This window comes from Strigops habroptila, chromosome 18 (assembly GCF_004027225.2).
Source record: "Strigops habroptila isolate Jane chromosome 18, bStrHab1.2.pri, whole genome shotgun sequence".
NCBI classification, from domain to species: domain Eukaryota; kingdom Metazoa; phylum Chordata; class Aves; order Psittaciformes; family Psittacidae; genus Strigops; species Strigops habroptila.
In genome coordinates this window covers 2312452-2334151 of record NC_044294.2, presented here as the reverse complement: position 1 = coordinate 2334151, position 21700 = coordinate 2312452, and the positions used below count along the sequence as shown (strand labels likewise).

The 21700-nt window shown below is 57.8% G+C and overlaps 1 protein-coding gene across 5 annotated transcripts in view; it reads left to right on the top strand.

Moving 5' to 3' along the window:
- SOX13 (SRY-box transcription factor 13) overlaps positions 1–21700 on the top strand; it is a 36534-nt gene that overhangs the window by 12227 nt on the left and 2607 nt on the right. Inside the window, exons 1-12 of one of the 5 annotated variants that reach the window (XM_030473433.1) lie at positions 2265–2460; positions 17122–17323; positions 17931–18036; positions 18198–18284; positions 19046–19218; positions 19698–19766; positions 19920–20034; positions 20111–20196; positions 20279–20438; positions 20615–20724; positions 20826–20922; positions 20999–21142. In XM_030473433.1, the coding sequence (XP_030329293.1) occupies positions 17123–17323; positions 17931–18036; positions 18198–18284; positions 19046–19218; positions 19698–19766; positions 19920–20034; positions 20111–20196; positions 20279–20438; positions 20615–20724; positions 20826–20922; positions 20999–21142 (1348 nt within the window). In that variant the 5' untranslated portion in view covers positions 2265–2460; position 17122. Of the gene's footprint in view, positions 1–2264; positions 2461–10510; positions 10554–17121; positions 17324–17930; positions 18037–18197; positions 18285–19045; positions 19219–19697; positions 19767–19919; positions 20035–20110; positions 20197–20278; positions 20439–20614; positions 20725–20825; positions 20923–20998; positions 21143–21700 lie in introns of those variants that run through there. The other 4 variants (XM_030473435.1, XM_030473437.1, XM_030473436.1 and 1 more) reach the window with 4 other exon arrangements.

Below are 21700 nucleotides of genomic sequence, written 5' to 3'. Positions count from 1 at the left end.
GTTGCTCCCCGTTAGCAATTGCTTTGCAGCTTTCCCAGGCTGGTGAGGAGCAAAGCACATGCCCATTCCCAAACAATGGGCCCCCGCTTCCGTGCAGGAAGCAAGGTCGAATTTGTTCTCCCTGCTTTGCCCCCTCTGGCCAGTTATAAAGGGGCCAAGCCATTGTCTGAACCATTTCCATGACTCAGTCACCAGTATCCTGCGATCCGGAGGCTGGGATTCGCAGCCAGCACAAAGCAGGAGGCCCGGCTGCATGGGCTCCGGCCCCACAGGCTCCGCACCAGGGTGGGTGGCTTGGGAAAAGGAAGGGGAGCGCTGGCCTTGCCTTTCCCCTCTGTGCCCCCTGCGCTGGATCTTTGCCCCCATCAGCTTTCCTGGTCCCTCCACCCATTGTCCCGGCTTCCTTGTGCTGAGGGAAGCAGAAAGCTCAGGGAGGGATTGCGGGGTGGGAGCAGTCCTGCTTGGAGCCGCCAGGTATAGAGGGATGGAGCAGGAGCTGAGCGAGCCCTGTGAGACCCCATCTGAAGGATGGGGACTGTCCCATCACCTCCATCCTGACACCTTGTGCCCGTGATCCTGGGGCTGCCTGGAAGGTCCTTGGGGTGCCCAGCAGGTCCTGAGGGATGTCCTGTACAGCCTGGGGATGCCCCATGGGTCCTGAGGATGCCCCATGGGTCCTGGGGATGCCCCATGGGTCCTGGGAATGCCTCACATGGAGGTGGAGCTGTGGGTGTAGGTGGTGTGGCTGGAAGTTGGACATGGGGAGGAGCAGAGCCAGGATGGGAACAGGACCCGTGGAAGCTCCAGTGGTGATGCCTCGGGATGAGCAGTTGGGCCACCACCTCCCAGCAGTCTGGAAGGTGATGCTGGACCCGGGGGGGACCTGCCAAGCTCTGGGAAGGGGCCACTATGGGCCACCAGGGCCACTGGGGATGGGGAGGAAGGAAAGGAAAGTGAAAGTCCATCCGGCCGGGCTGTTGCTATGACGACACGAACAAAGCTCCTGCTCCCCCTTTTTTGGCTCCCTTGTGCTGGTCCTCAGCCCCTTTGTAGATTGTTTCCCTGTCTGGTTTTGGGGATGCGATTCCCACCTCCCCCTGCCCCTGGAGCAGCGTGGAGGTTGCCATGGGCTCACTTGTGCATTCAGCCAACAATAACCATCTCCCTCCTGGGACTTGTGGGGCATGGGATGGCACTGGGGGCAGCCAGGACCCCAAAGTGGGGAGGGGGCTTTGGAGGGGTGTGTTGGCTGGTGCAGGGGGAGCTGCCTTTGCATCCTGCCCTGCTGCATGTTTGGTGCTTGCTGCACAGCCTCGGGAATGCTGTGTCCTCTCTGGGCCTCAGTTTCTCCATCTGTGTATCCCTGAGCTCCTTGGGGGTTTAGGGTCTGGGGGTGCAGCCCATTTGCTGCCTTTGGTTTCCAAACGCTGCTGTGTTGGTGTGGGGAAGGAAACGGCTTGGAGTCAATGGGAATTTTCCCCGCTGGTAAAACATAAACAGTTCTCTTTCCATGTTGACATAACATGTTAAAGATTTCATTATACAAAAAAAGACTGTTTGTCAACATTCGTTTGTCCAAACCAACCTCCTCCTCTCCAGCTGCAGCACCGTTTTGCTCCCAGTGAAGTGGGTTTTTTTCCCTTTGGAAAGGCGGGTGATGGCATTCCCATCTGGTGGGATGTGGGGTGCTGGGTGTGGGACACGGGGGGATCTCAATTCACTGTTGATGCACCCGTGTTCCAGCTGGGTTATCCAGGTTATCCGCTCCAACAGCACAAGCCCGTGTGCTGGAGCACTCTCTATCCATCTGTCTTCTGCCCTCCCTGCTCCATGACTCCCTTGTGTCCCAGCCCCATGGTGTCTCATGGATCAGGACTAGCCATGGTGGTCTGAGCACAACTTGGGGGTGCTGTGGATTTAGGATGAGGCTTTGGGGTCTCCCTTGCCGTACCAAGGCTCTCTGCAAGCCAGGCTTTGTTCCAGCCCCTCGCTGCGAGCGGGTAGGACGGGGGGGTCCCGGGGGTCCCGCGATGCTTCCAAGGACTCCCCCGGGTTGTCCCTCAGCCTTTGGGGGTGTCCGGCCCCTCCGCAGGACCCCAGGGCAGGGGGCGGGCGCAGCGCGGGGGCTCCCGGCGCTGTCACTCGTGGGTCCCCCGGCGGGGCTGGGGGTCCCGAGGGGAGGGACGGGGCAGAGGGGCCGCCCCGGAGCCGGCTCCTGGCTGGCTGGACCCGTGTCCCTCCTCCTCTTCCTCCTCCCCTCCTCCTCCTCCTCCTCCTTCCCTTCGCCTCCTCCTCCTCGCTCCCTCTCTCCGCCCGGCGCCAGGGCAGCTCCCACCGGAGGCGCTGGGGACATGGAGCGGACCTGACCCGGGCGCGGCGGCGGCGGCGGCGGAGCCCGCACCGGCACCGGCGGCAGCACCGACACCGACAGCGGCGACCGGGGCGCAGCGCTGCGGAGCCGTGAGTGCGGCCGGGGGCACGGCCCCGGGGGGGGGGCGGACATAGGCATTGCTCGTGGGGCACCGGCGCGGCGAGCATCCTCCCGGGTCCCCGACCCCGGCTGAGCGGGGCTAGGGGGAGCCTGGCAGGACCCCCCCAAAGCCCCTTTGCTTAAACAGGAGAAGGAAAAAGGGGAAGGGGGGGGGGTGCAGGACCCGTCCTCCGGCAGCCCCGTCCCCGCTGCAAAGTTAGGGGCTGCAAAGTCTCCTCCGAGAGTCCCCCCGCGCCCGCAGCCGTGCCGGGGAGCGCGGAAGGCAAGGGGTTAAGCCACGGGCACCCCCCCTCGGGGGCACAGGGCCGGCAGGTAAGGGGTTAAACCATGGACAACCCCCCCTCCAATCCGGTCTTTGGCCCGGCTGCCGGGGGTTGCTCCCCGGGGCCCCCATCCCACCTCGGGAAGGCTTCTTTCCCCTTCTCGCTGGTCGCTGTGGGTCCCGGTGGGTCCTGCCCCCTCCCCGGCCCCCTGCTGAGTGTTTGGGGTCGGGGATACGGGGGGCAGTGGGGTTAGAGCATGTCGGCCCCCCCCAGACACGGCTCTGGGGGTCAGAGCACAGTGTGCCTGGGCAGACGGACAAGCTGTGTGGCACAGACAGACACCGTGAGCCAGCACCCAGGGCCTGGCCACCGTGTGTGTGTGTGTCTGTGGGGCTTGGGGCTGTGTGCGGGTGTTGGGACCCTGCGGAGCTCAGGGTCCCCATATCTCGTCCCCATCCATCCCTTGTCCCCATCCCTCATCCCCAGCCACACCATGGCACACACGGGACACCCCTATCTCTCGTCGTGCATCTCCTGTCACCTTTTCAAAGCACGTTTGTTGGGGAGCAGCGAGCTCTGCCTGTCGTGACAGTGTTGCTCCAAACTTGCCGGGTGTTTATCGGGGGTTGTTGTAACAAGCAGCAGCGATAGAGACCGGGGTCAGCACTAAACTGCTGGGACCTAAGAGCGGATGAACCTTGTCGCTGAGGTTCCACCTTCCTCAGCAGCCATGGAGGGTCCTGCCTGGGCATTGGAGTTGTGTGTCCGACCCGTCCTGGGCAGGTTTGGGAATTGGGAGGGCTGAAGCCGCGGGGTTTGCACTGGGGGGGGTCCCCCAGCCATCCCTGTGCAGGGGTTTGGGGATGGAGCACGGCCCCAGGGGCCTCCACAGTTCCACACCGACAAAGTTAGTGGTAGAAAGAGAGAAACCCCGAGCGGCATCATGGCTGGGGAGAGGTTTCCCTGTGAAATGCACAACTGAACACAAAGCTTTGCTGCTTCCCACCTCCACCTCCTGATTCCCAGTGTTCCGCGCAGGGGGGTCGGTGCCAGTGGGGGATGCTGCCCAGGACACATTACGGAGCGTGGCTGCGTATTGTTTGACTCTCGGTTACATCTTGTGAAGTAGCTTGAGCATGGAAAACACTTGACTTCCAAAGCAAATATGGAGTAATAGATTTTAGGAGTGAAAAAGGACCATTAGCTCAGCTAATGTGATTTCCTCCATAGCACAGAGCAGATAATATCACTCAGTTACTCTCCTATTGAGCCAATAACTCGTGTTTGTAATTCATGCAATTTCCTTTTAGTTCAATTTAATTTGGTACAGAATCCATTCTGTTGACACTGATACAGTACTTTTTCATTTGAAAGCCTGCGATTTTGGAGGCTTTATGTTAAAAATAGCCACCGTCCTTTAAAAAACATGGGCAACTAAGTACAGTTTCCTGTATCATTTGTGAGAGACACATTTTTACCAACATCTCCCTTGGTGTGTGTCTGTTTCCCTCGGGATGGGTAGAGCCGCTGGGGCTGGGGGCTTGTGTCTTATCTGGCATCTCATGTCGGAGGTGAAATCCCTTTGGAGCAGGGTAATAGATAGGACAGAGGTCCCAAATCTTTACCAACTGTTTCCCTCTTGGTGCCATCGGAGCTCAGCTCCTCCAGTTGCTGTTTTCACCCCATCCAAATCAGAGCACCCAAATCATCCTAAAAGTCCTCCTGACATCCAAGCATGTTCCAGCGCGGGTGCGACATGTCCTGGGGGGAATAGCTGGACTTCTTGTCTCCCTGCCGACACATCTATTTTCCGAGGGGGTGCCGGGGGAGCCGTGCCCTGGCACGCTGGGATGAGGGGAGATGGAGCACATCGTAAACTTGTTATGTGCTGGAGGGGGTTTCATTTCGCTCCGGGATGCAGGGGACGGCTTCTTCCCTCAATCCAGCCTTGCAGTGGGTTTATTTTTACACTCCTGGGCTCCCCGGGGCACTTGTCCCTGCTCTCACTGCCCGTCGCCTTCCTGGAACTGAGACTCACTGGAGCAGGTCCAGGGATGGGGCAAGGGGCATTTTGGGGACCTGGTGCTCTGTGAGTGCTCAGGGCTGGGTTGGGGACATGGGGACAGGGCTCATGCTGGCTGTTGGAGTGATGCGGTGATTCCTGGCTGGAGCATCCTTGGGGTGCTGAAGTTTGCTGGTGAGTGGATGGGGTGGTGGAGCAAATCCCGGTGGGATCCAATAGGCTCTACATGGGATGCTTTGCTCTCTGCCAGGGGAAGCTGGGGTCACCTCTGCTGTCCCCAGCCATCCCACAGGCTCGGCGCTGCTTGGGAATCCTTCCCGTTCCCTGGGATACAGCAAAACCAAACAAACTTGGAAGGGTTTTGGGGGGGCACTGGCACCGCAGCAGTGCTGGTAGCTCTGCTTTTGGGGGTCCCATTGCAGATTGAGAGGGTTGGGGACAGCCGATGCTTGCCATCCCGCCTGAGCCCCTCTTTGCCGCGATGCCGCAATCCCAATGCTCCAGCTGTATCCCATTGCAAACACTCACTGTGGTTCGGTGTCGGGCTGGCTTTGTGCGAGCACGTGGAAGTGCAGAGACCAGGAAAGCTGCTATTCCCGAGGAGGGAGGCAGACAGCCTTTCCCAGACGGCTGCGACCGATGGTCGGGATGCGCTGTCAGTGCAGCTCCGCTCTGGTGTGGCACCCGGGAAGTGCCCATTCAGGCCGATGTAACACAAACTGCTTATTTTCCTCAAGAAATGGGTTTGTTTAAAGCAGGAATAACCCACCCCAGGCAGGGCATTGCCACCGACGTGCTGGGGAAAAGCGGGCTGGCCTCTTTTGTTCTCTCCTGCGGCCGTGCTGCTCTGACACGCCGAGGACTAGTGATGAAATACTTTCATTTCATAGAACCAGGGAGTCGCTGAGGTTGGAAAAGAGGTTTAAGGTCTTTGAGTCCAACCATTAACACAGGATCAAGGCCATCACCCCGTTTTCCCTCACTTGATGGGTCAAAGCTGCCTCTTGCAGTGGGAGGGATTGCTCTGGATCACAGGCAGCCCCAGGGTCGGGTGTTCCCAGCTCAGGTCCATTCCAGCATCGCAGCCACCCCTGACTGGGCAGGGTTGGGCTCTCCAGCCCTTTGCTGCTTTATTCTTCCCAAACTTAGTAGAGGTTTTGGTTTCATTGCACTGCGGGGAGGGAGATTTGGGTCACTCAAGAGTTTTGCGCGATGCATCACTTGTTTCCACCACGTTTTAATCCGGTCGAGAATACGTAAAAGGGAAATCAATGAGTGCAGCTTATGACAGTTGTGTTGGAAAAGATCTTTTTGTGCTTTACCCCTCATCCTGTGTCTTTTGGGAGGTAACTTTAGGAGTGCTCTGCTCCTGTGAATGGAGGTGGGCTCCTCACTCTGGGTGCTGTGTGTGCATGGTGAGCAGTGCATGGACACCAGGAACACTGCCAGGGTCCAAGGCATCAACTTGGGGGTATTTCTCTGCTATTTGGAAGCGCTGCCTCCTCCTTCCCTTCCTCCCACTCTGCTTCCACCTGCTCCAGGGCCACATGTCCCAAGCTGGAACCACTCCAGCCCCAAACAAGGGCCCTTGGTCTGCCCAGTCCCACCAGCTCGGCGCAGGGGCCATGCAGGACCCTGGCTCCTTGTGTGAGACACCGCAACTGTGTCGATGGGTCAGTACAGCTTCAGAGGAGGGGATGCAGAGGTTCAATCTGCCTCAACAAAGCATTTGCACAAGTGCACTGGAGCTTGTTGGGGTGGAGGGAGCTGCTGAAACAACCTCGTCCCCATCACCTCCAAGCACCCCACCAGACCCCAAATGTCTCTGCAGCTGCTGTTGGCTCCAATGTGGTGTTTTCCAAAGGGAAAGCCACTTATGTGACCATAGTACCGGAGGGAAGCTCCCATCCCTGCTCCTGCTCACAGCCCTGCAGCTGAGGAATGCAAATTGGGCGATGGATGGGAGATGATAGCTGAAATTCTGCCTCTCCATCATTTAATGCTCCATTACCACCCAGTCTGCTCCAGGCTTGTGACCGTTAGAAAAGATGTGGTCCAGTGGCTCCTGCCACGTACCCCCGGGTGGCTTATCACAGAGGAACGAGATAACGTGGCTCATCATTAAAGCCTCCTGAAGCCCCCTGCGAGCACCCACGAGGTCAGGCCGAAATCTGCTGGTTTAATTCTGCTCGGCGAAGGCAGCTTGGGGCGGTTCATTGTGTGTTAGGGAGGAAAGAGGATAAGATTATAAATTAAATATAGCAAAGCAAATGAAAAGCAAGTGGGGCAGCAGCGAGCCCAGTGGGGGCATCTGAAACTCTTTGCCTGTGTAAAATGAATCGCAGAATCCCAGCCTGCTTTGGGTTTTAAGGGACCTTAAAGCTCATCTAGCTCCAACCTTCATCCCCATCCAGCCTTCCACTAGAGCAGGTTGCTCCAAGCCCCTGTGTCCAACCTGGCCTTGAACACTGCCAGGGATGGGGCAGCCACAGCTTCTCTGGGCACCCTGTGCCAGCGCCTCAGCACCCTCACAGGGAAGAGCTTCTGCCTCAGAGCTCATCTCAGTCTCCCCTCTGGCAGGTTAAAGCCATTCCCCTTGTCCTGTCCCTTGTAAAATGAGGTTATCATGAGCTGGGCTGAGCAAGAGAAGGAAGAGGCAGTGGAGAAGCAGGTAGATGGAGATACCCGATGGCATCGCCAGCACCATGCAGCAGGTTCTGCCGCCGCCGCAGTGCTGGGGCTGCACCTTCCACTGCTGCCGGGTGAGAGCGAGAAGCGGAAGCTCTTTGGACATTAAAGTCAACCCGTTGTGTTCGGTGTGGCCGCGTGCTGTACTCAGCACCCATCGCAGCAATCGTCACCTGCGGCGTTGTCACCCGGCACAGCTCTTGGGTGCCTGGATGGATGTGGGTTTGCAGTGAGCAACCCTCATTGTGCCCCATAGTCTTCCTCTCTAGCTCTGCCTGTTTGCAGCCTAGTGATGTGCTGGGTGGCAGAGCATGGCTGCTCCAGTGCTGGGCAACCCACAACCCTCCTGCCACCACCCCATGGCATGTCCCCACTGTATCCCTGTGGGATGTGGAGATGACAGGACCGGGGTCTGTGGAGAGGCTTGGGCAGCTCATCCCTGGTGTCCTGACACTGGGGACATGGGGGTGCCTGAGGCCAAAATGGGACCACGGGGCAAAGCTGCAGGGCAGGATGAGGGCTGTGTGCGAGCTCCAAGCTGGGCAGGAGGTTTCTCCCCCCACACCATCCCCTCTGTTTCACCTCCTAAAAGCGAGCTGACGTGGGAAGGGTGTAGGAAACCCTGTGCCCTGGCCCTGGCTGGCAGCCCTGCCTGCCTGCTGCCTGCCCACAAGGGCGTAGGGAATGCCAAAGCCCGGCTTATCTTTTGTCTGGAACAATAGAGGGCTCGGCCCTATTGTTCTACCTTGCACGCCCAGCCGGAAAGCGGGTCCCCTGGGGCAGAGGCTTGCACACGAGTGTGCCTGTAGGAGGGGGTATGGGCAGAGACAGCCTGTGCTGTGTGACCCTGTGTGGGTGCTGCTGCCCATGGGGAGCTCAGTTCCCAACAGGCAGCTCTTTGGGACCTTTCCTGCTGCTTTTTCTTGCTGTGACACAGGGATTTCAGGAGCTGGTGGGTTAATTTGGGGCTGGTCCCCAAGGCTACAGGCTGGAGAACCCATCCCTACCTGCAGCATTGGCTGAGGCAGAGTGGTGTTTGCTTCTCTCAGAGGTTGTGATTTGGGTCTTCAGGGTGGCATGAAACACCTCTGGTCCCTCTTGTCCTCCCCATGCTGCCCAAGACCCACACCACAGCACTGTGGTGAGCATGTTCCTGCCTGTTCCTGCCTGTTCCTGCCTGTGCCTGTGCGGGCAGAGCAACTGTTCCTGCCCACAGCTCCGCTAAGCCATACGGGAGCACGCCGGGACACAGCACGTGGAGGCAGGAGCTGCCAAAGCCCCAGGCTTGGGAACCCCAGGGGAAATTGGGATACATGGAATACAACAGGGGGAGGGGGAGACATGACACAGGTGCCATCGGGCACAAAGAGCCCCTTGTGCACTGGCGGGGCGGTTGGATACCCTGGTGTTAGCGGGGAGGGCTGCAGCTTCTTGCTGGAGCGCCTCGGCCCTGGTCTGTACTGTGTTTTTATTGTGCGATGAAAACGATGCTGGTGGAGCAGTAGAAGCTTGTTCCCAAGCTCTGCTCCCCTAGAGGAGAGGAGCCTGGCCACACAACCAGGGTTTCATGAGCTTTATGAGAGGGGAGAGGAGGGATGAGGTGTGAACCCAGCCTCGCAGGGTGGTCGTGGTTTGGAGGGTCGCTGCGGCTGCATCCCTTGGGTGCTGCAGCAGGATGGGTGGTGGGGTGTTCTCTACCCACCCCGAGCCTGAGGGCTTTCCCTGATCATGTTAAGAATGGGGTGAAGCAGAGCCCTGCTCCCTCCTGCAGTTTCTCCCTCGCCCCATTAACGTGACCACCGATGCTGGCTGCGAGCCCCATTGCTGCTGCTGCTGCTGCGGCAGGATGCTCAGCTCGGGGCACAGAGCAACATGGGGATGCGCTGCCTCCCGAGCCTGAATCCACACTTTAAACCACGGGTAACACCAGCACAGTGACCACAGCCCGCACTAATAAAGGGGAGAAGTCGGCCCCAAAGCATTTTCCTTGGGGGTCTTCATCCAGACTCAGCCAGCCATGACTCTTCTGAGCTGAAGCACAGCGGGAGTGGAGTCAGGGTTGCCGTTAGTGTGAGGATGCGATGCTGTGGGGCAGATGATGGACAGCTACTGGCACCCAGCAACCGTCCTTCAGGCTGCCTTTTCTTTCAGAGGGGAGGGTGACGATGGCCCCGGCGCCTCGTGGGGCAGCTCCTGTTGCACCAGCATAAAAAGCTGTTGCTGAAATGTCAAGTGGCCCCAGCAGCTGGAGCCTCCCCCCTTGAATGTGGGAAACAGCTGGGGAGGGCGAAGTGGCTCCTTTGTCCCTCCATGTCCAGGCATAGAGTCAATCATAGAGTCAACTCGGTTGGAAAAGACTTTTAAGATCATCAAGCCCAACATGTGGCAGTTCAGGCATAAGGATCTGTTTGTTGCAGCTCAGGATCCTATCCAGAGGGATCCCGAAGATTTTCGGGCACTGTGCGACCCATGATTTTTGGCTGCTGACTCTCTCTTGCAATGCGAGAGTCACTGGGGCTGGCTCCAAGCATCCTTTTGGTGCCTGGCTCGCTTAGAGAAACACAAGTGCAAACAAGATGGGATAATGCGAGCATTCCCAAAGCTTGGGGGCAGCTGGAAAAATAGCGGAAGGTGTAAAATGCACCGAGAAGCTCGGCAGGGGTGGGGGGTGATGGATGCCACTGATGCCATAGGATACCATGGGATGGACCGAAATAGCATCTAGGGTCCTGCATGGCACAGACCTCACCTTCTTGGCACGGTGCATGAAGAAAGGGTTTGGAAAGCACAGCCAAAGCCTGGTTGAGCCCTGTCTTCTTTCTCTTCGAAGCAGGAGAGGAAAAAGGTCAGCTGGCTTCGCCCCTCCTCGTGCGATAGGAAAGTATTGTTTACGAAGCAGCCAAGTCAAACGTGCCCTGGGCTCTGCCTGGAAACGCTGAGTGAGGGAAATCACACCAAAAACGACACCGAGATTGGCCTCCCCGATAAGCCCCGGGGCTGCTTTTGGGTGAGGGGAGGACAGAAACTGCGAAGGAAAGGAGGGAGACGACGTGCTCACCGCGCTCCCTCACCGGCACCGCCGCGCTGGGTGAGTTGTCCCCGTCCTTCGCCTCCTGGATCTGTCTTTATCTGCTTTGGGTTGGCTGATATTTCCCAGCTCCTTCCCCCATCGCTGGTGGTTTGGTGTAGATGGGTTAAACTGGGGAGAGGGGAGATGGAATGAGCTGATGCGTGTGCTGGGGTGACGGGAGGGGGTTTGGGAGCAGCCCCAAGGATCAGCACTGGGTCCCAGGGAGCTCCCCCCAGCACCCACCACCCCACTCGGGCAACAGTGGGACCATGGGCCTCATCCACCCACCCTGGTGTAAAGGGACCCACAAGCCAGGAAGGTTTTGCTGCCTTTTTTTTTGTATCCAAAAGAAACTTGTTTTGAAAGTTATTTCTGATGCAGAAAAAAAGGAAAGAAAGAGTAAATATGGGTTCTTCAGAGTAAATACCTGCTCTTCAGAGTAAATCCTCATTCTTCAGAGTTCTGCCTGCCTGCACCATCCTGTGTTAGTTTGATGTGATACTTCTGTGTTCCCCTGGCTTGTACACAGGGGAAGGTAGGAAGGGCAGAGGAGAGGGATGCAATAAGAAGGGGGAGACCTCTGCTAATGTTGAGATCTGGGGTTTGGGCTTTTCCCGGTTTAGCCCCACAGGGAAGGGGAGTTTCTTCTCTCAGCACTTCTCCCCGTCCATCCCTGCCCAGCACCCCCTTGTCCCCGCAGCACCCCCAGGTCTGTTCTTAAAGATGCTTTTAATCAAAAAACCTTCCCTGGACAAGAAACCCACCTGTCTGCAAGGGTAAAATGTCCTTACTGAGTGGAAGGCAGAACCCCAATCCACCCCGCAGACTGTGTGGTCTTGAGGCCAGGAAACGGGGATGACCAGCGCGGTCCCCAACCATCACGTGGGATCATTCCTGAGCCTTCTTCCTCCAGGCTTTGCATGGGTTTAAGTAATTCCAGCGCGATGGAGTTTCCTCCGCTTCCCTGATGAGCTCATTCCCCGTCTAATAAATCTCACAGCCAGGAAGTTCCACCTGAGCTTCAGTTTAATTCTCCCCCTCCTTGAAACCATCCCATCACTCATCCCTCTCAAGGAAAAATGTGTTTGGGTGTTGGCAGTGAGGGTGGTGGACCTGAGCCAGTTTACACCCGGGGAAGGAAGGATCTGGCTGCCTCTTGGTGTTCGATTTCATTCTTTGGCTGGTTTTTGCCTGCATCCAGGGGGCATCCCTGGGTTTTGGGTTGCTGGGGGGCAACGGGGACAGGGAGCAGCTGAATAATCCTTTATGGCAGGACAGGGAGGCGTTTAGCAGCAATGAGTGTCCCTCTGCTACTTCATGAGAAGCCAGCAAAAGGTGCATGAAACCAGAGTTAGCAGCAAGCTGGAAACTGTGAGTAAGAGGGTGGGACGTGGCCCAGTTAAACCATCAAATGGACCCATGTACCCACAGGGAATGTGTTGTGCTTGTCTCATCAGTGTCATGGGGGCGCTTTGTGTTCCCCTTCCCACCTGGAGCATCCCGGGCTCCATCACCTCGGGTCCGGCTCGTCCCTCTGACCCATGGTGGGTTTCAGCAAGTGGGATTATTCCAGGAGACAGAGAAAAGCAGGAGATGAGGCTCTGGGGGCAGAGCTGCCCTCTGAGAACTCCATCTTCTTGGTGTCCACAGGAGCCGTCGGTGCCCTGGGACAACCACCATGGAGCTGGGACCTCCCATGCGATGGGGACACGCAGCCCAGAGCCTCTTCTTCCCCTGGCCACAGCCTTTGAATTCATCTCTTCCTCCCTGTCTTGCAAGTGCTCACTGAAGTGAATTTAGTGGTTAATACGGGTTGTTTTCTTTCTCCCCTCAAGTTTTGAAGAGCAGGGTTGATTCCATTTCCCCCTGAACCTCTGCTGGCATGCATCAGACAGATATGCATTTCATTTGCAGTCCTGGCTATGGCCCGGAGGCCTCTGAGGAAGGCAGGTTGGGTTTTTTGGGGATAGAATTAGTAAATGCTGTGCTAGCTGGTTGTAATTCCTCCAGGGTTAAATCTTCCAAGCGCTGTGCGGTAATAGGAGACCTGTGTTGCTGCTTTTCATCTGAGTAGATGGAGAGTTGATGCTCCCCCTCCCTTCAAAGAGCTGTAATGTGGCAGCCCTGCGGCTATAGGAGCTCTTCCAAGGGTGAAGGGGGAGATATCCATTATGGGGCGCCAGGGGGGCTTGAGGGGGGAACAGAGGGGACCTGGGTGGAATGAGGGTGCTCAGGGTAGCACATGTGAGGGGTGACCCCCTGCTCCTTCCTGCACCGGGAGTTTCTGTGATGCTGATGCTCTCACTGCAGCGTCACCACTTTGCTCTGACCCCGTAGGGATGTTTCCTTCATTATCCTTCAGGGGAGAGAAATTGCCTTCAGGGAGCTGATGGTGGATGGAGGTTGCACAAAGACTGGTCTGTTTTGTGTGGACAGCGGGGAAATCCCAGCTCCCACTGGCGCCAGAGCTTTTACCATGGGAGCCCAGGTCTTGCCAGGATGGAGGGGGGCAGTTGGGGTCTCTTTGGGATGGCTATTGCTGGGTAGGACGTGCTTGGCAGCTCACATGGGCACCATCGTGCCTGTGGCAGGTCTTAGCATGCAGGTTCCAGCCTCTTGCTCAATTCTGCTACCCCTCTGGGGCATTCTTGTCCCCAAACCCCCCCTCTTCACCAAAGATCTCCCTTCTTGGCATCAATTCTGCAGCTTTTCCGGCACTCCGAGCTCTCAGCAGCCTCTGTGCAGACGGAGGTTGCGGCTTTCCGTGCTCCCACCGCTGCCAGGTGAGATGCTGAGAACAACACGAGGATGCAGAAAACATCACAGAGCGCTTCCGCTGCTGCAGCACCCAGCTTGTGGTGGTGCAGCACCCGGGTGGGTGACACAGCCCCGCGGGGTGACACGTGTCCCTCGGGTGCTGCTGCCCATGGGGGACATGTGGAGCCATAGCTCTCACATAGGGGCAGCATTGCTGGGCCTGAATGTGTTCAGCATCCAGATACTTTTTGGGTTTAAAACCTGCTTATTCAGCAGCACTAAACCTGGTTGGTTGTGCACTTTCTGACCCGTTTCACCAACGTGCTGCTGATCTCCATCCATCCTTGCGGGTGGCACAGCCCGCATCCCTGCTTTCACCTTCCCAAGGAATCACCCGCCGTTGTGGGATGCTCTGGATCCCCAGGGAGGCAATGGCAGCCCCGTGAACTTCCCGCAGCCGGGGCCACTCTCCTCGGCTGTCCCTGGCCATCCCTGCCTGGGCACGCGGGAGGAAGCCATCCATTCTTTTATGTGCGAAGGCACGCCGGGCGGAAACGCTTGGAAACAGCTTGGAAAGGACATTCCAAGTCTGGCAGGAAAGCGGCCCCGCTCGTCTGGCAGGAGATGGGCTATTGTCTGTCCTGGTGGCCAGCCGGGATTCCTCAGACCCTGCTTGGAAGAAGAAAACGTCTGTGTGTGTCTTATTTTTTCCTCTGCCCTCCCTGTCTCGGGGGTGCCGGGGGCTGCGAGCGCTGCACGTGGATGGGGTGTGCTCGGTGATGGTGTCGCGCTGCCCCGGCTCTTCGGCATCACTGTGTTTGTTCATGTGCTGGTTCCCCTTCGGGTTTGTGCCCTGTGTGTCTCTGGGTTCATTACCTAGGCCATGGTAGTGGGATGCAGCTGTGGGATGGGTGGATTTGCTTTGGGATAACTGGATACCATGCTGGGATGCTGAAGGGAAGAGTCTGCTGTAACGCAGACTGATGTGTGTATATATGTATGTGTGTATGTATGTATGTTTGTATGTATGTATGTATCTATATCTACCTATCTACCTATCTATCTATCTACTGATAGATTTCTGCTGGCACTGGGGAGAAAGAGGAAGGAAAAAAGCCCTGAGAACCTCCTCTCTGCCCTGGTCAACCTGATGGGCAGGTTGGGGCTCCCCCAGCCACCAACCCCAAGTCCCCTTCTGTGGGAGCCGTTTGCTATTCCTTGGAGTGGGATCATCCCAGGGTGGGAGTGCTGGGGTACGAGGCAGCATGTGGGACCATTCCTGCACTCTGGGGCTGATGAAGGTGGCCGTGCTGATGCCCCACACTCTTCCTCACACTGCGGCAGTGCAGGAGGCTCGGTGTCTTTGTGGCTTTCTGGCCTCCTGTGCTACCTGATATCTTTGCAAAGAGCTTGTGTTTCATGAAACCTCTGTTCCTGCTTCATCCCTACTCGAGCCACGGGCAGACACAGGCAGACACCCTCCACTGCAAAGCCAGTGCATGCATGATCCATTGGGAAGAGGCTCTGGGTATTGGAGGGGTCTCGGCATTACACTGATGCCGGGCAGGGTGAGGGTTTGCTGGCATCTAGCCCCCCATTCCCTGGCCTTTTAAGCCATTCTGCAGCAGCATGGATGGGCAGATAGGATCTGCTGGCAGGCAGGAAGGGTGGCACGGGCACCCGGAGAATGGCAGGACGTGCCGTTCGCGGGTACGCATGGGGAAAGGAAAGCTGTCGCCATCCCAAAAAATCCCAGCCCTTGGACTTGCTGGGATGGGGTTTGGAGGCACAGGGAGCCCGCACAGCATGGGCGCTTTAGGGTTTCAGTGCCTGTGGGGTTGAGTCACTGTTGTGCTCCCCAAAAGCAGCCCCATAGGTCCCTGGTCCCTCACCGAGGACTCGTGGCTCCCAGTGGGTCCGGTTTGGTCCTCAGGCTGGCATCCCAACACCATTCCCTGCCTTCCCCTCGGCCCTGCAGTAAATGGGAAACATTAAAGGTATAGATCTGTTACGCTCTCGGTGCCAAGGCAATTGTTCCATCCCTATTGTCTGCCACAGGCAGCCCCTGAGCTCAGCACCTGAGCCCAGCACCAGCCCTGTATCAAGATAACAGAGCCGGTTTCTCCTTTTTCTTCCCTTTTTTTTGTTTGGCAGAGCCTGTGATAAAGCCACAATGAGGCCCCTTTCAAAGAGCCTATTAAAGTACCGGCCCCATTTTAAGAGTAAACTTCCAGTGGCACCGGGAGGTTCCGGACAATAGGAATGTGACCTGCCGGAGGAGTGAGATGATGCTTTTGTGCCTGTCAAACCGAAGGCACTGGAGGCCTCACTCTGTGCTGCAGCGTAGAACAGGCACATGGGCAGCATTCCATTGCAGGGCAGACCTTTAGGATGCATTGAGAAGGGGTTTTTTTGCCCTTAAAAACCCAAAAAGGCTGGAAGAAGGAAGCATCCATGCACCCACACCCGCAGGTCCCGGGGTAGGAAAGCACCCAGGGCACAGTGCTGCAGGCACCATGTATCCCTGCCTCAGTTTCCCCACCTGTAGCACAGATCATGGGCTCTGGGGCAGGGCACATCCCACCTCCATGTGTTGTTGGAGCCAGCAGAGCCATGGGCACAGCTTCCTCCTTGGCTGAGGCAGGTGATGGAGCTTGGCCGTGGGTCACCCACCCCACCACCAGCCTGGCCAAGGTGATGCAGGGCAGGAAGGGCCGGTGCAGGATACGGGGCGATGCCGATGGTGGAAGGAAGCTGCGGGGCTGGGGAACGCGCTGGTTTGTTCAGCACAGGGCAAGGGAACCGAGATTAAAAAAGGCCCCGCTAAGATCAGAAAGGCTGGCGCGCACAGTGCCCTATTGTGGAGCTGTCACACTTCCCTTTACTTTATTGCTTTTGTCCAACACCCTATTGTTCCACTTCCTTTTGTCCCCTATTCACAGCCCTGGCTTTTCATTACCCAGCCGGCCTTGTTGTTTTCGTTTCTTTTGTTTGAAGTTCCTGAGAGGAAGGTTTTATTTTCAGCAGTTTGATTAATTCGCAGCTTGAGCTGGGCTTTGTTTGTTGTGTAATTGCTGCCCCCTTGGCTCGGCCCCCCCCAAACCCCCAGCCCTCATTTAGGGGGGTCCCGATGACCCCTCAAGGGGTAGGATGGAGCAGAGTGCAGGGGTCCTAGTTAAGGGCAGGATGCTCTCCTCAACCCATCATAGCCCCATCCCATCTCAGCATCCCCTGTGGACTCATAAGCCAGATCCTGGTAGAGGTGGGTGTAAATCCCTTTCCTAATGGCCTCCTTTTCCCATTATTCCTCCTTGCTTGAGGAGGCCGTAGAGATGTTCTGGGGGCTGGAGCAGCTCTGCTCTGGAGCCAGGCTGAGAGAGCTGGGCTGGGGCAGACTGGAGAAGAGAAGGCTCCTTAAGGGGACACCTTAGAGCAGCTCCAGTGCCTAAAGGGGCCTTATAAGATGTAAGGAAGAAATGGATGGGGACGGTGATGAGGCCCGGGCACAGGTTGCCCAGAGAAGCTGTGGCAGGACCAGGATTTGCCTTAAATCCCATCTCTAGGTCACTTTCCTTAGGGCTTTGCTTTGTTGCTCCATTCCCTTCACAGCCCAGCGTATGACAGGTCTGTTTCCCTGGGGCTTCTGCCCACTGAGTCCCTGAAATCCCTGCAAATCGGAGCTTGGGAAGCTAGGAATAAGAGCTCAGTTTTGCCAAGCCATGGCAAAAAGCAAGTCCGTTGCCACTGGAAAACCATCAGCACAGAGCACCCAGTATGGGGACAGGCTGGGAAAAGGGGTGCCCCTGCTGAAACCCCTTCTGTCCCGCAGGATGTCCATGAGGAGCCCCGTTTCTCCCTCCCTGGAGCTCGATGGCGCGGGCAGCATGGTGAACTGCACCATCAAGACAGAGGAGAAAAAGGAGGGTGGCTACGAGACCCCCCCGGGGGCTGCCCCCAGCACTGAGCCCTGTCCCTGCGACCCACCGGGACCCCCACCGAGGGACAGCACCGACCCCCAGGCCCTGCCACAGGTGGGTCCCATGGCTGTGACAGTCACACACTGGGGTCCCAATGGGCATCATGGTCCCAATGGGCTCCTGGCACAGGGGGGTGGTTGTTTCCCCGGGTGGTTATTTCTCGTCCTGAGGAAATGAAGCTGAAACCTGAGGCTCCCCCAGGGCTTTCTGGCCGTGGTTGATGCTCTCAGGTCAGCCCTGTCTCCTCCGCACATGCTCCATCCCTTCAGCCTCCCTTTTGCATTGCTTTTGGGTGTTCTCTCCCCCTGACCAGCAGCCTCAGCCCTCCCTGTGCTGCCTCCCAGGGTGGGGATCAGAGCTCAGAGCTGGGCAGCCTAAAATAGCAGGAACCTCCAGGAAACGAGTCAGAATCCCAGACTCGTTTGGGTTGGAAAGGACCTGAAAGCTCATCCAGTTCCAACCCCCTGCCATGGGCAGAGACACCTTCCACTAGAGCAGGTTGCTCCAAGCCCCGTCCAAGTCTTTGCAGCATGAAGAGCAAAGATGCTCTCAAGCCAGGCTGGGGGGGAATGTGTCTGGCAGAGTGTGGGGCATCCCAGCAGCCCAGCATGTCCTGGGGACATCCCCATCCGTGGGTGCTCAGTAACACTGTGTGTGGCAGGAGTCCCCCTCGCCCGCTGGTGATGCTCTGGAGCCCAGGCGCTCTGCCTTCGAGCCGGCCGTCAGCAGCCAGGAGAAGCTGGACTTCAACAGGAACTTGAAGGAGGGTAAGAAAGGTTCCTTTGGGACCTCTCCCTTTGTGCCCCTTGGTGTTTTCCCAAAAATGGGAAAAATACCCATTGCGGGATGGGAAGGGCCATCCTGTGGTGCAGAGCCTCACTTGTCCTCTCTCTGCTCTGCCCATCCTGGTCCCTGCCGGTGTGGACAGTGATGCCAACCATTGAGAAGTTACTGTCCAGTGACTGGAAGGAGCGGCTGCTGGGCAGGAACACTGCTGAGTCCAAGGAAGTGAAAGGTGAGGTGTCCCCCTCTCATCCATCCACCATCCTCCCTCCTGCTCCCTTCCTGGGCAGCCTGGGCTGGGAACGTGGTGTTTCCCACCTCAGCAGGAGGGGAGATGTGCCTGCAAGTGGGTGTATTTAATAAGGATTTCTCCTTTTCTAACCAAAACATTCAGTTGACTTTTTTGGGGCTGAGCATCCCTGATGAACACTTACCTCTGACTGCACAGAGGGACCTTTATGCCCCCCCTGAGCATTAGCCATGCCCTGGCCATGCATTGCCCACCAGCACCCAATGGTGATGATGATCATAGAATCATCTGGTTTGAGTTGAAGGGACCTTAAAGCTCATCCAGTTCCAACCCCCTGCCACGGGCAGGGACACCTTCCACTGGAGCAGGTTGCTCCAAGCCCCTGTGTCCAACCTGGCCTTGAACACTGCCAGGGATGGGGCAGCCACAGCTTCTCTGGGCACCCTGTGCCAGCGCCTCAGCACCCTCACAGGGAAGAGCTTCTGCCTCAGAGCTCATCTCCATCTCCCCTCTGGCAGGTTAAAGCCATTCCCCTTGTCCTGTCCCTACAGACCCTTATCGAAACCCTCTTCAGGTTTCTTGTCAGCTCTATTAGGTATTGGAAGGCTGTTATAAGGTCTCCCTGGAGCCTTCTCTTCCCCATGCTGGTGCAGATGATGACTGAACAGCATCACCCTCCTGATCACCCAGCAGCATTGATGCTGTTCACCCTCCCCAAGCCCTGACCACTTGGTTTCCCACAGGAACCCAGGAGAGCCTGGCAGAGAAGGAGCTCCAGTTGCTTGTCATGATCAACCAGCTCTCCACGCTGCGAGACCAGCTCCTGACGGCCCACTCAGAGCAGAAGAACATGGCCACGATGCTCTTTGAGAAGCAGCAGCAGCAGATGGAGCTGGCGAGGCAGCAGCAGGAGCAGGTGGGTGCCAATGGGCAGCCTGGGGACCATCCATCCCTTTGGGATCCCTTTGGGATCCCTTTGGGATCTGCTGGCTGTGGGCGCAGGACCAGGGCAGGGTCCCCTGGGAGTGGTGGCTGCTTTAGTGTCAGGGGCAGCAAGACTTCTCTGCCCAGAAACCCTCATCCCAAATATTCCCCATCTCACTCCATGGTGCTGGGAGGACCAGGGGCAAAGGAGATGGGAATTGCACTCTTTACCATAATAAAACCACACTAGGTTCTTCCTGCTCTCTTTGCTCTTTGAATGCCTATTTCTCCTCTGGTGGCCTATACAGTGTCCTTAACAGGGGACATACACTGGGGTGGAGATGACACTGTCCCTCCCAGGCTGTTTCTCTCCCTGTGCCCATCGAGGGGGCTCAGGGGCAGCTCAGTCCTGCTCTCCCCATAGCCCTCATGGGGTTGCTGGGCTGAGCCCCGCTGTCTCCCCTCTGCCAGATCGCCAAGCAGCAGCAGCAGCTCATCCAGCAGCAGCACAAAATCAACCTCCTGCAGCAACAGATCCAGGTAAAGATGGGGGACACCCCCTTGTGTGTCCCCATTCCCATGCTGGGGGATCGCAGCCTCCTTGTGTCCCCTCCTGGGGCCAGGATGGCACCCACCTGCAGTGTCCCACAGTGGTTACCTGCTCTCTCTGCTCCTCTCCCCTCTTCCCTCCAGCAGGTCAACATGCCCTATGTCATGATTCCCGCCTTCACCCCCAGCCACCAGCCTCTCCCCGTCACTCCTGACTCCCAGTTGGCGCTCCCCATCCAGCCCATCCCCTGCAAACCAGGTGAGTGGGGTCCCCTGCACTGCCCCGGCCCCTCGGGGTGTCCCTGTCCCCACAACCCCTCTTGCTCTGTCCCCAGCAGTGGATTACCCAGTGCAGCTACTGCACAGCCCCCCTCCTCCTGCGCTGAAGAGACCCGCCGGCTCGGGCCACCTCCAGATGCAGGTACAGCCCCAAAGCCCCTCCATCGCCCGGGCTGGGATGCTGCAGGGGCTGCGCTTCACCCTCCTTGTCCCCTTTGCCACAGGAGACCTCGCAGCCGCTGAACCTGACAGCTAAACCCAAAGGTTCCGACCTCCCCAGTGCCTCCAGCTCGCCCAGTTTGAAGATGAGTGGCTGCCAGTCCCTCCCGCCGAGCCACGGGGCCACCAGGGACCTGCAGCCCAGCCCATCCAACCTGCCTCTGGGTGGGTTCTCCAGTGCCTTCACTGATGGATCATCCCATGCCCGTCCCCTGGCCACCTCCCAGGGACAGGGGACACTTCTGCGCCCTGGGGTCCCTCCTCCCTGGGGTGGGTGGGCACCCTCACGGTGGTTGCTGGGGTGGGATGGGGTGTTGGTGCTGATGCCAATGTCCCACCAGGGTTCCTGGGTGAAGGCGATGCCATCACCAAAGCCATCCAGGACGCGCGGCAGCTGCTGCACGGGCACAGCGGAGCCATGGATGGATCACTGAGCAACCCCTACCGCAAGGTGATGGTCACCGTCCCTCTTCCCGACCTCACCATCCACAGACCAGACCCAGGTCTCCATCCGTGGGCTTGGAGCTGGTTCCTGACTCTGCTGTCCTGCAGGACCACGTCGGGATTGATTCTTCTCCAGTGAAGGAGCGGATGGAGGAGACCCCTGCTCACCGGCTGGACGAGGCTCTGTTGAGCTGTGAGATGGATGGTAAGGATGGCTGAGAGCACCATGGTGTGACCTGGTGCTTGCGCCATCCTCTATCACCCTCTGGTTTCCCTCGCAGGCTCCCGGCACTTTCCGGAATCCAGGAACAACAACCACATCAAGAGGCCCATGAACGCCTTCATGGTGTGGGCAAAGGACGAGAGGAGGAAGATCTTACAGGCCTTCCCGGACATGCACAACTCCAGCATCAGCAAGATCCTGGGTGAGTGCTGGGGATGGCAGCTGGGGGCTGTCATCTTCATCCCCATGGTGGGACACAATGAGTGGTGGGCTGCTTGTTGTCGTATCTTGTCCATGGCTTTAAGTAGCTGGAGCTGCACTTTTAGCAGGGGGGATACCTGCGGAGGGATGAGTGCATGGGGAAGGAGCTGGCATAGGACACCCAGGCGCCATGGGCAAGGGGCTTGCATGCTGCCGTGCCTCAGTTTACCTGGGCACCCTGCTTGTGGTGCAGGAGTACAAAATGGAGCTCCCTGGGGAAGCTGGGCCATGCTAGCGGGTGAAGAACACCCAGGAAAGGGGCATGCAGGGACTCATAGGAGGATTTAGGTGATGGGGGGATGTCTCTGGAGGTCCCCAGCCCAAAGCCCTGCTCCGAGCCCAGATAACGCCATAATCCCATCAGGATGCTCAGGGATGTGTCCTGTTGACTGTTGAGCATCACCAGGAATGCCGAGGTGATCCAAGCACATCCAGCTTGTCTTCCTCTCCCCAGAGCTGGACACTGGGCCGGCTGCAGCCTCCGAGGGGCTGAGCTGAG